The sequence below is a fragment of the Cinclus cinclus genome, chromosome 17 (assembly GCF_963662255.1).
Source record: "Cinclus cinclus chromosome 17, bCinCin1.1, whole genome shotgun sequence".
In the NCBI taxonomy this organism is placed as follows: domain Eukaryota; kingdom Metazoa; phylum Chordata; class Aves; order Passeriformes; family Cinclidae; genus Cinclus; species Cinclus cinclus.
The window spans coordinates 9,675,864-9,694,126 of record NC_085062.1 but is presented as its reverse complement, the minus strand read 5'-3'; the positions used below and the strand labels follow the sequence as shown (position 1 = coordinate 9,694,126).

At 46.9% G+C, this 18,263-nt stretch overlaps 1 protein-coding gene across 1 annotated transcript in view; it reads right to left on the bottom strand.

The window, feature by feature from the left end:
• Positions 1-18,263, bottom strand: part of TBX5 (T-box transcription factor 5) — a 38,099-nt gene that overhangs the window by 8,151 nt on the left and 11,685 nt on the right. The window contains exons 7-8 of the mRNA XM_062504344.1: positions 11,148-11,239; positions 963-1,189 (exon numbers count right to left, since the gene is read on the bottom strand). Of these exons, the coding sequence (XP_062360328.1) occupies positions 963-1,189; positions 11,148-11,239 (319 nt within the window). The remainder of the gene's footprint in view (positions 1-962; positions 1,190-11,147; positions 11,240-18,263) is intronic.

The window sequence follows — 18,263 nt, the reverse complement described above, 5'->3', positions numbered from 1 at the left end:
GCAATGGGGTTGGCAGAAACCAGTCCCTGACCACCCCTTGTTGCATCCAGCCCTGGAAATCCCCTAGGTGTTTTTGTTTTGTTTTTGATTTTTGTTTTTTTGTTTGTTTGTTTGTTTGTTTTGTTTGGTTGGTTTGGTGTTTTTTCCTAGTAAAACTGATCTAAAGCTTTTGCTATCTCAGTCCTACAAGTGGTTCTGCATTGAGGCGTTTCCCCTGCTTTGGGAGAGGAGGGCAGAGACCACAAACCCCTCACTCCTGCCCAGGACAATTACCCCATCACTATCAGGGGGCTCTTCATGCCAGGACGAGCCCAGCAGTCAGTGTAAAGCCTTCTCAGTTTGATCCCTAAGCTCTGTCAAAGCAGGTCAGTGGCAGCAGAAGGGGAGGAACATGGGTATCATGGGTTTCAATCCCAGGCACCCTTCATTAGCCCGAGCATTTCTGCAGATAGAAAACTGTCTCCCAGCTGTGAGACAGCCCTGAGTTGCAAACTGGGCAAAATGCAAACTGTCAAGGTATCTCCACTTGGAGATTAACCCTGTCTGAGGGGCTGCAGATAAGTCATCTTTATCTCCAGCAGCAGCTATCTTTCCAAATGTGGATTCACAGTGGGCGAAAGGTGCTGCCAGCTCCCCAAACAGCTCATTCCAAACCCAGCAGAAATGGGATTTGAGAGTTTCCCAGCCCAGCCTGGGGCAGCTGCCCACAACCCTCATGCCTCACTCATGCTCCAGCATCATTTGTTGCGTGCTATTTGTGCCAAAAAATCAACTATTGGAGGAGGGAGACAAAGGAAAGTATTTTCTCACTGAATATATAAAATATTCTCTTTCTTTCACTTTGATATTTTTTTTCTATCCACAAAGGCTGTTATCCTTGGAGCTGTCCAAGGGGAAACATCAGGAAACAATGCTGACAGTCGTGTTGGGAGGGGGAAAACACGAAGCAGCCAAGCTCTGACCTTTTCTCTTGGTGCAGTGGTAGATCTGGCCGTGCTCCTGGGAGATGGGGTAGGGGTTGGCAGGAGGCAGCAGGTCCTGGGAGGTGCTGGACACCCCGTTCTCACACTGGTACTGAGAGCCCAGGTTGGAGGAGGCAGAAAGGACCCTGCTCTCACCACTGAAGGGGCTGTGATTCGAGGACACTTTTTGTCTCACTGTGCTCCTGGGAACAACCGGGTACTCTTTACTGCAAGCAAAGAAACAAAAGAGAAACAAGTCAGCAAAGCAATCAATTAATAAATAGATCAGAGGATTAATAAATGAAGGCAGCACATTAGTGTCATGGAGTTTGTTTAAGCTTTCAGGGAAATGGAGATATCCCTCCCAGGAGGCTGCAGCCCTGTCACACTTTATCCATGCAGAACTGGTTATTCCCTTTCCTATTAGTTCCCTTAAATTCACACATTCACATCTTTTCCACCACCACTGTTTTATACCCACACATAAAAAAGATAAATGCAGTTTTAGCAAAATAAACAATATTTCTATTTACATATTGTAGCATTTATAAGCTGTATACTGTTTGTAATGTATTTGCAATATGCACATGCATGTAAATAAAAACATCATTTCTGCCAAGCTGACTTGGAAATTAATTAAAAATTTAGGTCTGCTTTTTTTCCCCCTTATAGCAGTTCTCCCCATTCCATTTGCCTGGAGTCTGTCAGCCTGGTTGTCCTGGATGGGGGATCCCTGCACCACAGACCAAGCTCAGAAAAGAGAAATAAATAAATCACCAAGATTTGATGCACAACAGAGCATCAGCAGAGCCAGGATGGGAGGGAAAGGCTGGATTGCTCCCTTGCCCCCTGATTTGGTTTGAAGTCGGGATTCTTTGCCAGCACAGGCTGGAAATCCCCTCTCCTCAAAGACCTTACAGTGGTTTTTGGAGACATTTCTCCAAACACATCAGCAATGCAGCAACCCCGAAGATGATTCCTGCTCTGCAGGGAGAGCTGAAGCTGAATAGGGAGTCTCAGGCACTTCGGGTGAGGTAAAAGTCTCCTCCAGAACTCAAAGACCTGCTAACACATGGACAGATCAGGTAGGACAGCACCCTAAAGTGCCACCAGGCTCAGAGCAGCCACCAAGTGCTGATTCCAGCACAAGTTTTCTCCTCTGAGACCATTGGACCCTGCTGGCTTTGAGGTACCCCCTCACCTGTCTGAAATCATCATGCTGGAGCAAGGACAGCTCCTTAAATGCCATCCACAGGCTCACCTGGCCAGAGGAGGAGCCCTGAACCTCCACTGACACCCCTCGGGGAGGACCTATCACCGTAGAACTCAGAACTTATTTACAAAATTTAACAATAGCAATCGTATAAACCTACCCCAGCAGGGAGCTTTCATGCAAACCACTGCTCTGGTGGCTGCCAGAAACATCAACAACTGAGCTGGAATGGAAGGGAAATTCACCCAGGAGCTCAAACCCAAAGAAATGTGGCTCTGGTTGGGCCATGAAAGTTTTCCCAACCCCGGGAACTGGGGGCTTGCCAAGGAAAGCCTGTTCCAAAGGTGGGGTTTCATCCCCTGGAAGCAGCATTTTCTCAGAACTAAAATCCAGGCTGTGCACAAGGAACAAAAGAGAGATGGACCAGGAGGAAGCAGAGATTTGTCCCTCGGATATTCAGGGCAGCAGTGGATGCCAAGATAGGTGGTGGGATTCAGGGGCCTGCCTGTGGACACTCAGCACTTAGTTCCACCAGCAGATTTACCTGGAGGACAGCTTTGGTGGCTTCTGGGGAAGGTCAAGAGCTGCGGACATCAAACCTCAGGGATGACCCTCAAATCTTCTGGGTCCTAAGGGATCTCCCAGCCCTCCCAGGGCATCATTTTGAGCTGCTGTTCCACCTTCAAACCGTGGTGCTCAATGAAAATTGTACCAACGTGACAGCCCTTGTTTCCCCACCTTGTTTCCCTTCCAAGGAGACCATCTGCAAGGAGGTGACTCCTGGACGTGCCCTTAGCTCTCCTTCCCGAGGTGAGGCTGCAGGGATTGGCTGGGTTCATCTCTTAGCCTCACACAACCAACATCTAATTCCCAAAAGCTGACAGAGCCTCGTTTTGTCTCCCAGTGGGTACCTGAGAGATCCGGGGCAGGAGAAGGAGGGACACACCATGGCATGGTGCCAGGCCATGTGACGCTCTTGAGCACCTTTCACTGGTAGATTGGGCCATAATGGGTAAATCTTGGATGAAATCCTAAATGTGCTTTCCAACCTCAGCCTTCAAAAAGAGTCATAGAATCACTATCTCTTTGGAATATGATATCTGTGGGGATTTCTTACCCTAAATTCTCAGTGGGACCCCATAAAGGTCAGCCCCTCACACAAACACTGAGGAGCCATCCCCACCATGGATACTTCTCACCCAAACCAACACTTTTGTCTCTTTCAACAGAGAGCTGAGAGCAGGAAAGAATGAACAACCTGATTAGGATTTTATTTCTTGATGAAAAACTCTTCCTAGAATCATGAAGGTCAGAAGAGACCTCCAGGGTTGAGTCCAACCTTTGATCAACACATTGTCAACTAAGCCAGAGCACTGAGTGCCACGTCCAGTCACTCCTTGGACACCTCCAGGGATGGAGACTCCACCACCTCCATGGACAGCCCCATCCAACACCTCACCACCCTTCCAGTGAAGGAATTCCTGGTGGCCAAAGTGAAGCTCAGCTCCTTTCTGGCCTAGGAGGAGCTGCTTGTCTGCAAAGTGTCAGAGCACGGGGGGGGGGTGGGTTCCAAATTCCTTCCAGACTGCATTTCCCAGGGAATATGAGAATCTCCATGGCCAGCAGAGAGGAGTGTGCTCTGGGGGATACAGCAGGAACAGGGAGTCACACGGGAGAGGGAACAGGTTGGAGTCACCAGCTTTCCAAACAGCAATTCCCGGGAGGTATCACCATAACGTCTCTCCAGACTGAAATATTTCCATTTCAGCCAAAACATGTTGGGTGCTATTATTGCCAAAAAATCAGCTATTGGAGGAGGGAGATGAAGGAAAGTATTTTCTCACTAAATATCTAAAATATTCTTTTTCTTTCACTTTGATGTTTTTCAATTCACAAAGGCTGTTATCTCTGATATCTCCTTATAGCAGCTGAGCTGGAATAAATCTCTGGTGTCTTCTAAAGCAGTAATCATCTCAAAATATTGCTACTTTTTCCTGAGCCCATGCAATATGTAGAGTGCACACCCAATTTTAAAAGACTGAAGAACAAACTAAAATGGTTCATTTTTTTTTTTTTCCACTCAAAGTCACTATTCCCAAAGGAACCTTTGTAATCCTGGGATATAGTTAATTACAATGAAAGATTTCTGTCATATCCAGAAATTTTGCTGTCCAGAAAAAAAATAACAAAAAAAAAAAAATAAAAAAAAAATAAAAACCCAGAAAAAAACTGTAGCAAAGTAAAAAGGGGGAAGAAAGGTATTAAAGCTTGACTTAAGCAACGTAGGAAATTGTCTACATAGCAAGGATGAGGTTGTTGATTCTCCTGAACCAGAAGGCTAGTTTTACATGGGGTGTTAATAGACAACTTTCATTTTTGCATTAAGAATTGCAAAACTAAAAGAAATTTTAAAAAGTAGTTGACTGGGGAAAGAATTTGCAAGGAAAAACCTGTCCCTGGTCTATTAAAAGCTGTTGGAGGCTAATAATTAATACTTTTAATTACTATATTAAAATGGCAGAGGGGGACAGGGAGGAGCAGCACAAGGTGCTCTGTAATATTTTGATTTTTGTTAAAACTTGGGGAAAGAAATCACAGATGAGGTCCAAGACCATCTGTCCTGAGGTCTGGACTCTGCTCTTGCTTCCCACCTGGCCAGAAGTTTCCCAAATCCACAGGGTTGGACAGCAGCTCTGCAGAACTTTCCACATTCCACTTCAAATTCATCATTTAACTCCCACCCTACACATCAGGCCTGATGAGTGAATCCCTCCTGTAATTCCAAATCCCATCTCTGCCAGGTGGAATTGGAAACTCAAGTCTCATTTTCTCCTTTCTCTAGCTAAGTGATGCTCTCACCACAACGGACTCAAGACTTTTGTAAGATCATTTTTGCCACAAACTTGTGGCCGGCAAAGGATTTAAAGGAGCAAATTCAAGATGACTTTGCAATCTCAGAACCAGAAACATACCAAATTAATAATAATTGGAAAAACTATAAATACAGACCTGTACAGAGCAACACCCAGATCACTTTCTTGCTTATTACTAAGCTCTAAGAGAATAATAATTTTCCATGTATTTTCATGTGCAGACCTGAAGTTTCCTGATGTACCAGCCAAGGCATAGTAAATGCAGCTGCCAGACAAAAACCTGCTTAAAAACCTCTTCAAAAATCCACAGTTTAGAATCAGGGAGCTCCTGTGTTGAAACATCCAATCCCTACTGGCCCTAAACAAGTTATGTTAGATGATGTTCCTGATATTTCTGAACAACAGAACATCAAGGCTTTCCAGAGCTGCTGTAGCTCATGGCAACAAGGCTTCCAAAGAATTATTCAATATCAGATCCCAAGGATCTGTTGGAGGTCAAGGTGAAGTATGACATGGGAAAGGATTTCCTTTCCGTGTTTTTCCAGCAGCCTTGGAAATCCCTGAACTGTCTTAATCTTGTTCACAATATCAAATCTTAGTCTAAAACCTGACCCAATGTTGAACACAGGGATTCCCCTCCCCTCTTTCCAAATTTCCAGGAGATTTTAACTCCTCCTTGGGCAGTTCCAACAAAAGGACAAATATTTGTCACCCTATCAGTGCTGTCCCCTCTACCCAGCACAGAAACAACCCCCAATTCCAGATGTGTAAACACAACTCAATGGCTTTGGGGTTTATAGCTCCCAGGCCACCAATTGTTGTCCTTCCTGCTGAAGCTCAAGAGGAGGGAAGAAGTGGAAGTCAGCCATAGCAGACACAGCAAAAGGAAGAAGGGGGGGGGGGAAAAGTGCCTGGAATAAACAGATCATCTCCCAGGGAAAAAAAAAAAGTCAAACCAAACCAAATTGTCAGTGTTCATTCATGTCAGCTGACTTCCAGCATATTGAAATAAAATTGAACCACTCTCAAGAGGCTGGCTGGAAGTGGATAAACTACAGCAGGAAAGGACCTGGTAGAAGAGGAATTACTGAGTACTTCCTGCAGTCTCAGCTCTGATTAAACATGACCCCTCTCTGCGTGGGGACTGCAGAGCAGCCCCATGGAGAATAATAGCTGAGACTGGAGGTGCAGCAACACAAATCAAAATGTCCTCTGGGGAATATGGGAGTCTGTTCACCACCCCATTCTCCTCCAGCACAGCAAATGTCCTGACCTTCCTGCCAGGACCTGAGGGACACCAGCATCCCTGGACTGGGTGTGTGCATGGGAATCTCAGGCAGTCGAACAAGGCCAAAGTGCTGCTGCTACACTGGGATAGGGATAGCCCCTGGATCAGTCCTGGCTGGGGATGAAATGATGGAGCAGCCCTGGGGAGAAGGGGCTGGGGGTACTGGTGGGCGAGAGCTGGACATGCTTCAGCACCCAAAAAACCTCCCATGTTCCAGGCTGCCTCCCCAGCATCACGGGCAGCAGGACAAGGGAGGGTTCTGCCCTTCTGCCCTGCCCAGGTGAGACCCCACCTGCAGAGCTCCTCCAGCCCTGGGGGCCAGCACAGGAAGGACCTGGAGCTGCTGGAGAGAGTCCAAAGGAGGTACCAGGATGGTCAGGGATGGAGCAGCTCTGCTGGGAGGAAAGGCTGAGAGAACTGGGATTGGAATTTGTCTCTGGAAAAGAGAAGGTTTCAGGGTGACCTACAAGAAAGTTGAAGAGAGATGCTTTACAAGGGCCTGGAGTGCCAGGGAAAGGGGAAATGGTTTCACACTGACACAATAGGTTTAGATTGGATATTAGGAAAACATAAAAATCCATCCCTGTGAGGATGGCAGGCCCTGGCACAGCTTGCCCAGAGAAGCTGTGGCTGTCCCTGGATCCCTGGAAATGTCCAAGGCCAGGCTGGACAGGGCTTGGAGCCACCTGGGACAGTGGGAGGCGTTCCTGCCCATGGCAGGGGTGGGACCAGATGATCTTTAAGGTCGCTTCAACCCAAAGCATTCGGTGATGATCCTGCATTCTGTTAGCAGCTCCTCTGAGCAGTGCAGCCCAAAGCCATCACTGCAACCAACCCAAGAACCAGCAATGAAAAGAACCAGGGAGACACCAAGACCTCTCATTAGCAGATTAAAAGATACAGTTATCCAGAAAAAGATGTTGGAATAAGAGGAACACAAGAGGAGCTGGAGAATGGGTGTGGGCCAGAGGCAGCACCTCATCCCTTCGTGCTGGGCTGAGCTTCTGCTGCTCACATCCCCCGAAGGAAGGTCAATGGCAGAAACTGCAGCTACCCTGTGTTTCTTGAGTGGCTTTCTCACTTCAAACAAGCTGTGCATAAGCGAGGTCTGCTCTGCTTCCTTTTGGATTTCATCTGAATTCTGTCAAATTCTACAGAACACATTTCAAGCCTGCAGTTTCAACCGGGACCAGGAAAATTTCCCCAGAGGATGTGTGCTGGAGGAAAGCATCCTCTCCCCAGCAGATGTTATAACACCAAGTCTCACACTGGAACCCTTTCAGACAGAGGATGAGTCCTGGAAGATTTCAGTGACAGAACCTGGGAAATGGAAGTGGATTAAAGGTGAAATGAGGAGACACAAGAAGAAGAGGTCATGTGCAGAAGACTGAGACCAACATGTACAAGTCAGCCTGGTGTTTATCAGTCCAACAGGACATTGGAATGCCAGGGAAGACCAGAGTCTCATCCATTTCTTCTGCTGGCACCCCAAAATGCACTGTCATCTCTGTCACGCTGGCTCTGACTCATGGAACTGATTTTGTGTCCGGCTCTGTTTCTGTTCTCGATGACACATAGCAATCTTTGGAATAATTCCTTTGGAGCCAAGAAGATTGCTGTGGATTAATGCCAAAGGTAGCAAAGTGGCTCGTGATCCTTGATGGAGAAAACACAGCCACAACGTCAGACTGAGCTGTCACTCTTCCCTGTCACATGGATCATTCTGGATTTCTTGGTCACTTTTCAAGTGCTCAGAGTACCCATCGAGGGAGCCAAGAGCCACCATTTCATGGCATCATCATCCCCCTCAAAAGCCTTTCCAAGAGAAGCTTCAAGGGCTGAACTGCATTCATTTACAAAATTAATTAAATGGCAAAATAACCAGGGCCTTCCAGAAGCTCCTCAGCCCCCATAAGAACCACCACAGACAATGGGAACTGCAGAAGAGCAGCAAGAATTGGTTACAGGGTTGACCAGAATTGCTTCCCTGCAGTGCTCCAGCCCCAAACCCATAAATGTAGTAAAACTCACATCCCTCTAGGCATCTTCCTTTCTTTTTAATGTTTTTGGGGTTTTTTTTTCCCCTAATCAATAAAATATAAAACTCAATCTCATGCTCAGAAATTTGAAAACTTTGAAAAACCTCTTCTTCCCAGAGAGTCCATCCCACCACAGCTGAAGGCACCTCTTGTGCTTCAGGAAAGAAAGGCAGTGGGAGGCAAATGGACATTCCCTGGAATTTGGATCTCTCTGGAGCTTGTGGCTGCTCTTTCTCAATGAAATTCTCTGCTGCTGAAAGGCTTCACATCACTCCTGAATGAAGTTCTACCAGGACAGACTTATTAACTTTTTTTCTGGGAAACAAGAGGAAAAAAAAAGCAATGTGGGAGGGGAGGCCCTGTGAAGAAGAAAGCCATGGAGAGGGATGGATTGGAAGCCATGGTGAATGTCAGGTCAGCAGTTTCAGTGCACTGTTAGAAAAAATGTGGGGGTTCTCCAGCTGCTTTTTTTCATAATGAAGGAATAGCATTAAAAATGCATCCCACCATATTCTCCAAGGACATAGATGGACATCATTTCCCTAAAACCAGGACAGACTGACTGGTCCATCACTGGGAAACAACGTCATAAACATATATTTATATGTCAAAATATATAATATATAAATTTAATTACATTTTAATATATATTTATGTGTTGAATCTGTATAAACCCACAAAAGGCAGGGCATAGTTCTGCAACATTCTCAATCCTGAATGGTTCTTTATCTCACAGACACAACCTATTTTTTATAGCCACAATTTATTTATACATATATATAACTGATTTTATATATGGTTTTATATATTTTCATATATAATTTTTGATATATTCATATATCTACATAAAAAAAACCCACAAAGGTAGGCACATATTTGCAACCTTGAATGGGTCTTTATTTTACTATAATCATCTTATCCTGCCCTCCCTTAAAAAAATGCCACCTTTGTAAAGGCACACAGCCATTCCTCTGCTAAGTTATTAAAATGAACATCAGAAATTAATCCTGTAAAGGCAACGATTTTAACCCTTCCAGCCCTGCCAGGCCTGAGTAATGTATTTATATATTCCAAGTGTTTCTGTTCCCTGGATCATCGACCGCAGCCCCTACATAAAAATGCCAATCAATTTTTAGCATGGGCTCAGTGTGGCTTGATGCCATGCTCTTCATATGGCACCGAGCCCTTCCTAAGAGTCCTCCCTGTTCCACCTCCTCCCTCCTGCTCAAAAAAAAAAAAAAAAAAAAAAAAAGAAGTGAATCCAAACCTTCAAATCTTTCCAGTGGCTGTAATGAAAGGGTGGTTTGGCAGCAAAAAAAAATCCTGGGGTGGGGGACAACACATCATCACTCAAGTTCCAGTAGAAGTTGGGAGACTGGCATAGGGTGGGGGGAGTTATTTCAAGGGGTAGTGCCACCATAAATAAATAAATATTGACAGATCCTGCCAAGATCTGTTGGAAAGGGCAGGCAGGGAACACAGGGCACATTCAGGAGATCACAGAGATGATTTCGAAGGAGCAGATTAAGTGTCACCTATACCTTTTCTATACACCTATCTCAGCTTTTCTGGGGCAGAAGCTGAACGTTTGTACACAGGAGGACATTTGCTCAGTTTGAGGCGGGTTCTGAGCATGTTTGCAGGAATTATTTAGTGCTTGACAACACAATTTTCCTGGCTACAGAGAGCCACGCTCAGGTCATCAACTACAACAACCAGAAGTGACCACCTAGAGTTGGCTGCTGGGTGGGCAGTGGGGAAAACCTTCCCATCAGAAGGTCCCAAAGCAGGTCCCCCCAGCAGGAGCCAGAGAATAAAAGATCCCAGTGGTTCCTCCCCTCCTGGAAAATGCTCTATTGAAAATCTCCATCTGTCTTAGTTAGAACCATGGGTATGGCACCATTCCTGCAAAACATTTGCACCAGGAAGCAGCTTGACACACTGAGAAAGTTCCAAGTGAAGGGAAAAGCACGGAGTTAATTACCAGCAGGACCTGACATTTAGAAAAGGACATTAAACAGGATTTTCAAAAAAGATTTAGGCTTGCTTTTCAGCTTAAATACTTGCAGCCAAGCCAAGATTCAAAAAGGTCTCCTCAGCCACCTGGACCTGGAGATCCAAATGTTTTCTAACCTTTCCTTCTTCAACCTGAAGCCACCACACCTCTGCTCCTGCTCTGCACATCCAGAACCCAGCAGGCAAACACTCTCCTCCTGCCAAAACCCCTCCAAAGCCAGTAACAACAGAGCACAGCACTCTCCACCACCATATCTAGAGGCAGCCGGAGCAGGCTTCAAAAACCTACTCCCAAAACAAGGCTGGGAGCTCTGTCTTTAAACAACTGTCACCTGGGAGAAAGGAGTACTCAGGAATTCTTCCACAGTAACCTGGTGGCCAGAGTTTCTCTCAGCTAGTCCAAGTTTTTAATGGGTCTAAGTGCACTGCAGCCCCAGAGAAGAGAGTTTAGTATAAAGCCAAAAGTTGTTCTGGATGGGGACAGGTCTGAAAGAAATGCACATCCTCTGTGACCAAGAGAGCATCCCACAGGTGAGGACCTGCCTCTGCCACGCAGCAATTAAGGAATTCCCCTGGGAGCAGGAGGTCCAGGATTTTGGCCCCATGTCCTGGGAGTATTCCAACAACCTGACGTAGAGCAGCCATGCAGATGCCAAGGCAGGGAGTGGCACCGTGTCCTGGCTCAGGCCAAGCCATGAGGGATGTGCCAAGCAAAGCCCTGATGGCTCTGGTGGCCATGAGGGTGACACACGTTACCTCTGCATCCTGGACATCCTGTGGAGCTCCATGTCGTCACTGCCACGGAAGCCTTTGGCAAAGGGATTGTTCTCAATCTTCAGCTGGGTGATCTGAAAGGGAGGAAATGCAACGGGGTCATCGCCAGTCCAAGGCATGGCCTGGGAGAGAGGGGACAGTGGTTATTACACCCCAGGCAGGTGGGATGGGAGGGAAAACACAGCTTGCAGGAACTCCTGTCATCCCTCAGCTCAGGCACTGACCACCCCAGATGGGCCTTTCCCTGGAATGTTCCACAGGAAAAGTGTCTCCTGTCGACAGCCTCTCTCTTCTCCCAGGCTTGTCCCACAGCTCACCTGTGGGACTGCACACACACATTTTTCTCTGGAGAAAACCTGCTGAGAGTTCTTACTTTCATTTTGCTGTTGGGACAGAAAGGGCTTCACTGCTTGGAGAAGCAGGGATGGAAGTTGGGTCCGAACAAATCCCAACAAGTATTTTCTCATCAATGCACAGGCAAGACCAAAACCTCACCTCTCAGACCCTGCACCCTCATTCTCACCCTTTGGGTGTTTCAGACCAGCTAAATGTGCTCCAGGTGCTCTGCATCTGCCATCCTGCCCCGCACCTGACAGTTCTGCATCAACTAATTACCTAAATTATTTTGAGGGCAACTCCACCCATCAAACCCTGGAAAATTCTTTTGTCTCCCCATCAATTCCAGTTTGCTCACTAAGTCAGCTACCTTGAGAATCTAAAGTTTAGCCAGATTACGCCCCTCAGACTCAACTTTGGTTCTCTTAAAACATCTAAATGTAACATTTAAAGCAGCTGCTGGGCAGGCCAAACCCCTACCCAAAGGGACTGTGCTGCTCAAAGACATTCAATCCCCTCCTGCACTACTTTTCCTGAGTTTTGGTGAGCAGGGCTTGTCATTTAAGCCAATATTAATTGTTGACCAGCAACACCCTCAGCTGCCCTGTGGATTTTGTAAAAACTCACTCTGCCATGCAAATGCTTTGGTGACTTGGCAGAAGAGGATTGAGCCTGCATCAGGTATGATATTGCTGCAAAGCCCCAACATTTAGGCAGAAGAGGGGAAAATTCCCTTTATGTTTTCTTTCTTTCCTCTTTTTTCCATCACTGTCTGGCAGTCTGAGCTCTCAGCAAGGAATCAGGAGAGACACTTGCCAAGGAGGAAAGACAGCCCCGTGTTTGCCACTGGAGGAACCTGATGCTCTCACCGCGTTTTATGGAAACCCCGTCCTTCCTTCCTATTGAAAGTTGGCCAAGGGGAAGGAAAGAGCTCAGAATTAACGGAGGGAGAGCAGACAGAGGTCCATGTTCACTGAGTCAAGTACAAACAACCGGGCCCACCTCCCTGCCAAAATCCAAAGAGGAAAATCTGGCTCGCCCAGTGTCAATAGCGAACCTCGCCAGGTGTATGCACAACCAGATTATTTTGCTCTTTCCTTGTCTTTTTTGCATATTTTTTTCCAAAGGCTGTTTGTTTATTTACCATTTTTGCCTCATTCAGCCCCAAATTTCTCACAGAGCCCCCCACCACACTTACACTTATCTCCACAGGCATTCCCATGAAATCAGGACCATACTTCAGCACGTAAACAAGCCCTTAGCACTTTTTTTTTTTTTTGGTCCCTCATTTCAGATTTCAAAGAGAAGGGTAAACAAACAATCTCTTGGGGTCAATTTACCAGTTGGGCCATTCTCTAGCAATAAAACTGAGGTGCATTTTGTAATTAAAAGCCCCAAATTATTACACAACCAGCTGTGTACTTTGCAAAGCCTATTGGTTTGAAGGTGGTGACTCTTCTAGAATGAATAATAGGCATTATTCAACATTTTGAATGTTCCTGAAGCCCTGTAAATGTAGGAGTTGTCCTCCTTCACTGACCCCAATGGCAATATTTGCTCACATAAGCGAGGTCCTTCAGTGAGTGAGGATTTACAGGATTGGCACCAGCACACAAAGGCACAAAGGATCAGATTCATCCCAACCTGACCGAAGGCATTTTAACCAAGGCGCCTGCACTGGGAGCCTCGGCTCCCTGCTGGAATCAAGGGAGGGAGATGGGGACTGCCAGAGGGCTCTGGGCTGGGTGGCAGTGCCTTCACAGGTCCCCAGTGCACTCTGGTCACTGGAGGAGGAGCCAGCAGTGCTCCAGCCCCTTGTTCAAGTGCCTCAGTTGAATGCCCCGTTTGATTCTTCACGCTTTTAATCGACCACCAAAATAGCAGCCAAAATATCAAAGTGAGACCTCAGTATTGTAAATCTGCTGATTTAGGAGTAGAGAAATCCCCCGACCCACACGAGGAACGCAACTGCAAGCAAAGGTCTTGATGCTGGTGGCCAAAATCCCCAAGAGAATCACGGCCAACTTCAGCCTCCTTAAAATTAAGGATCTGCTGAATTGAAGGCATCTAAAAACCAGGGACTACAGGTTTAGAGTTAGTTCTCAGACCTTTGGTTTACTTCAGATAGATTGGAGCTTCCAGAGCAAAGTTTCCCTAGGTGACAACTCGTGGCATCAGCCACAACAAAGCCAGGAGAGCCCAAGCCAGATTTAACAAAGCTGTACACAACAAACTAGAAAATAGAGAAAAGGTTGGTGAATCCCTGCTTTAGCAAACAACCTGTGGAAGATATTTCATTTGGCCATTTTTTTGCCTGACTTCCAAACTATTTCAGAGGTGGAAAAGCAAATGCAGGGGTGGAAATGACCTTCTTCTGGATCAGCTTTGTCACAGCAAAACTGAGTTTAATTGACTCTACCTCGGGGGGGGGGGGGGGGGGGGGGGGGGGAGGGGATGGCAGGGGGGAAGAAAAGCTGTCAGAAAGTCAAATGACAATTACCTCATGAAAAATAAAACAAAATACAACGTCCTGCAAGGTCATTAAGACAGAGTGCCCAGGGCTGAATTGTACAGCACAGGTTCAATAAAACTGAAGGGCTTTGTTTGCGCATTTGTTACTGACAGAAACCAACAGCAAAGCTCCACCGGGTCCTGAAGCTGCCACAGACCCTTGGAGACCAGAGCTTTGCCAGGCAAAGCCTCCCAGATTTCCACTTTTCTTGGCTTGTCTGATCTATGGGTTCATCTTCACTTTAACAGGAAGTGACAGTTCCCAATGGAATTGGGAATCCCAAAAGAATCCCTGGGCTGCTCCCCCTGTGCTCCTTTCTCTTGGCTAATTGACACAAGGCTTTTCAGCTGAGACCTTCCCAAGAGCATCTTCAGTTCCAGCATGACAAAACATAGCTTTGCACTGAGTTAGGTCCAAGAAAGATGCTTTACTTCTTTTTCCTTTTCCAAAGATATGTATTTATATGGGATTTGTGCCTAAGGGCTCATGAATATCATTATGGCCAAAATCAAAACTTCCGTTTTGTATTTTTTTTTTAGCAAGAACTTGCCATTATAAGATTTTTCTCAATTGCTTCTCGCTTTAGAAGTTGGAATAAAGTTAAAACTTTGTTAGGGGTGATGTGCTCCCGGCTCTATTTTATTTACTTATTCTGCTATCAACATCTTTTATAAGCGCTTAAGCTAAGGGAAAACACTACACCCTCTTTGATCTCTTTGGGTTCTTCTGAAACTAAGAAAGGTTGGGTATTCTGGAAAAAGACTTCATGTTCTGCGAGGATTAATTTCTGAGTTCTATCTCAGATCTGTGCCACTTGGAGAATTTAAAACTGGTTGGGGAAAAAAATAGATCAGTTTAGTGCTGAAGAGGTGCAGGTGATCACCCTGAGAGGTGCAGAGCACTCAGGAACCTCCCCTCTCCTCGGGATCCGTGTTCTCCCTGGCCTGCAGGTGACCGTGGTCCAGCTGTGCCACCGCTGGAGCTGGCAGTGCTGGGAGCCACGGGAGGTTGGCCCTGGCACTGGAGAGCACGGAGACTTTTTCTTTCACACTCTCACGTAGCCCACATGGAAACCAAGGCAGGATGGAGGAAGAAGCCAAACCAGAGGAGTGGGGAGGAGAGAAATAGATGAAGACAAGGTGCCTGCTGAGCCCACGGGCATCTGGGCCAAGCAGAGGAGCTGGATGGGGAGCTGGGACTCAGAGCCTGAGGTAAAGGCCAGGAGAAGGGAGGAGAGGGGGAGGTGCTGGCAGAGGGGAGATGCTGCTGAACCCAAAGCCAGTGAAGGAAATGGGAGGGACTGGGAGGCTGTTTGGAGGTACTGGGGTGAGACAGAGGGGCTCATTGAGGAGGCTGCTGGCTGAACTGGGGCACGAGGACGAAGGATGGGAAGAGAGACTTGGCACAGAGTTTTGGGAGAAGGAGAGGACTCTGCAGGTGGGAAGGAGCTGGATCCAGAGGTTGCCTTGGCCAAGCTTGAGGAGAAGGGCTGCTTTGAGGAGCAAAATGGTCCAGGGGCTCAGGGCTGGCAGGGAGCAGGGACAAGACTGGGGACAGAAGGAGACAAGGCTGGTTCAGCCACAGTTGAGAAGGGCACAAGACCTCTGGAAGGAAGCACTGTCCCACCAAGGCCTGGAACAGCACTAAGGATGTGAGAGCAGAGATGTGAGGAGCCCCAGAGAGGCTCAGGGAAACAGGAGCAGCTCACTGCCCTCCTCAGGTGCCCCAGGGCTGCACAGAAGCCACCAGGTCTGGTGACGAAGAGGAGCTACTTGGTCTCATCTTGCTTAACCCCAGGTTGTCCTGTCTCGCTCAGCACTTGGGAGGGACTCTCTCCCTCTTTGGAGAAGAGCCTGCCCGGGGGAAGGAGAGGGGCTGTCCCCTTTTGCCAACAAGATGGAGAAAAACAGGAACAATGACCCTAGTGAGATGCCAGCCAGGCCACTGCACTTGGTGGCCTCTGCTGAAGTGGTGGAGGTGGCCACGTGCAACCTAAGACAAGGCAAGCACAGCTCTCAGGAGAAACCACTCCACACCCAAGGACCTCCAGCCCTCAAACACAGTGACAAGAAGTCACGTGCTCAGAGGGGACAGGGAGCTCTCCAGAACTGCCCAGAATGGAGCACCAGCTGACTCACCAGGTGATTTTAGCACTGGGTCTTTTTAGGGGAAGGATGAACTTCTGAATTCAGAAATCCCACCAGACATCTGGGAGTGAATCCAGCCTTCAGCCGTGCCCTGCCCTGCTCCTCTGCCTCACCCTGCTGCACGCAGCATTTCTGGGTGCCCATAGCATCCCACCTGGGGCTAACGTTTCCTTGGAAGAATTTTGGCTACCAAGAATGTTAAATAACTTAGGGTGGGGAGGGTGGAAATCAGCATAAAACCGGATATCCTGAGGGGGGGAACCAATATAAAGCCCAAGTCCAGCTAGGGGGGAAAGCAGGTTGTAAAAATTAATGAGAATAATTGTTGTGAATTCTTGCTTTTGAAAGAACCCTCGTGAGGGCAGAACCTTAATTATTTCTGTCCATTAGGTTCATTTCCTGGTCCTAAGCAAGAGCTCATACCTAATAAATACGAGCCAGTAACAAAATGATTTAAACTACAGCAAAACGGTGCTTAACTGCAGGGGAAGTTAATATTTGGGAATCAACCCGATTGCAAGCACCCATTGTGTAAATGGCAAGGAAATGAAATGTGCATGTGACCTTTTTTAACACCTCAGTATTTCTGGGGGTGTTTTTAAGGCTAGCAGAGAGGGAGGAGGTGACCAATAGAGCTGCTGACAACCACCCTGAAAACTTCACCAAAACTCTCTTCATAGCTTAAGCCTCTTTTTGGGGAGCAGGGCTGAGGAGAGGGAGATCCCAGGGTGCTTAAATATCTTTTCAGGCTGTCTAAATTATCAGGGGAAATAAGCACAAGCCCTACATTGGGATTGCAGCTGTGCTCTTGAAATAAATTGACCTATCTGGAAGCAAGCAGGTATTTCTATAAGCTGTGTAAGCATGGACCCAAATGGATTTTGGGGTGAGTCACATAATTAATTCTGTAATAGAATTCAGCTATAACAGAGCTCTTGAAACCTAAACCCCATGCAAGGATGAATTTGTGTGTGTGTAAAGTACATGGGTGTACAAATCTCTGTGTAAAATACATCAGAGGCTGGGTGGGATGGATGGGAAAGATTGGATGAAGGATGAGTTACAGGTGAGGGGTGAAGGTGAGAGAGAAAAATGGGGAAAAAATCAGCAGTGTACTGACAGCAAGAGCTGGGGATGCCCCATGTATCAGGGGACTGCCGTCCTTGATGGCAAGGGGAAATGCAGCCTGTGTTGCAAGAGGAAAATCTGGTTTTCCAAGCAACCTCTCAGCTATGAAAGCTGAGCTCAGGTTTCTGTTGGTGGAAAAGATCCCAACTCAGTTTCACCCACCTCAGCTGGAGGGTGTTTTCCCTCAGCATTTGCATCAACCCCAACATCAGCCCCATCTGCACTGGGGCGAGCTACAAATTTCATTCCCTGCAAGGAGATGCCATTTAGGGAAGATCAGCCCCTGGATTATTTTTATGGCTCTATCTTTCTCAACTGGGATTTTATCTTGGGGTTAAAGCCACTCTTCCTCCTTTCCCCCCCCGCGACTGCAGGCAGCACAAGGAGCAATGTGTGTGTCGGGGGACAGAGGGATGTCAGAGTCTGTAAAACGTGTCAGGGGTGTGTAAAATGTGTCCTGGTGGGTGCGAGTGTCTGCTGGGCTGGGAGCGTGCGTGTCTGTGGGGATTCCTGCCTCCGTCAGATACACAGATGTCATTTCTTATCACACAGATGTTGCTGATTTACAATCAAATATTCCTGCTCCTCCTAGCATGGCAGTTTTCCCAAACTACTGTACTTACATGCTCCTGCTTTGCTTTCATTTTATTTGCATGATCCTTTCTTTTCCTATAAAAGAGCCCCGCTTTTCTTCAAAGGAGAACAGTTCCATTCGCGTCTGTTTTCTCCTCGGGAAATGCCTTTAAAGCAGGCAGTGTGTCCTGTTTTATTAACTCCCACTTCTATTAATATTATATTCTTTCTCCAAATCCATCAACCAGAAGTTAAACTTGATTTTATAGCATCCACAGTGGAGTTATAATTTAAGGCATAATTTGGCAAGGACTCAATTTGGATTCGGTTTTCTTGTCCCGGCTGTGCCAGCAGCTCCTATTTTAAAGGGCAGGGAAGTATTTTCCTTTCTCCCTAGTTATG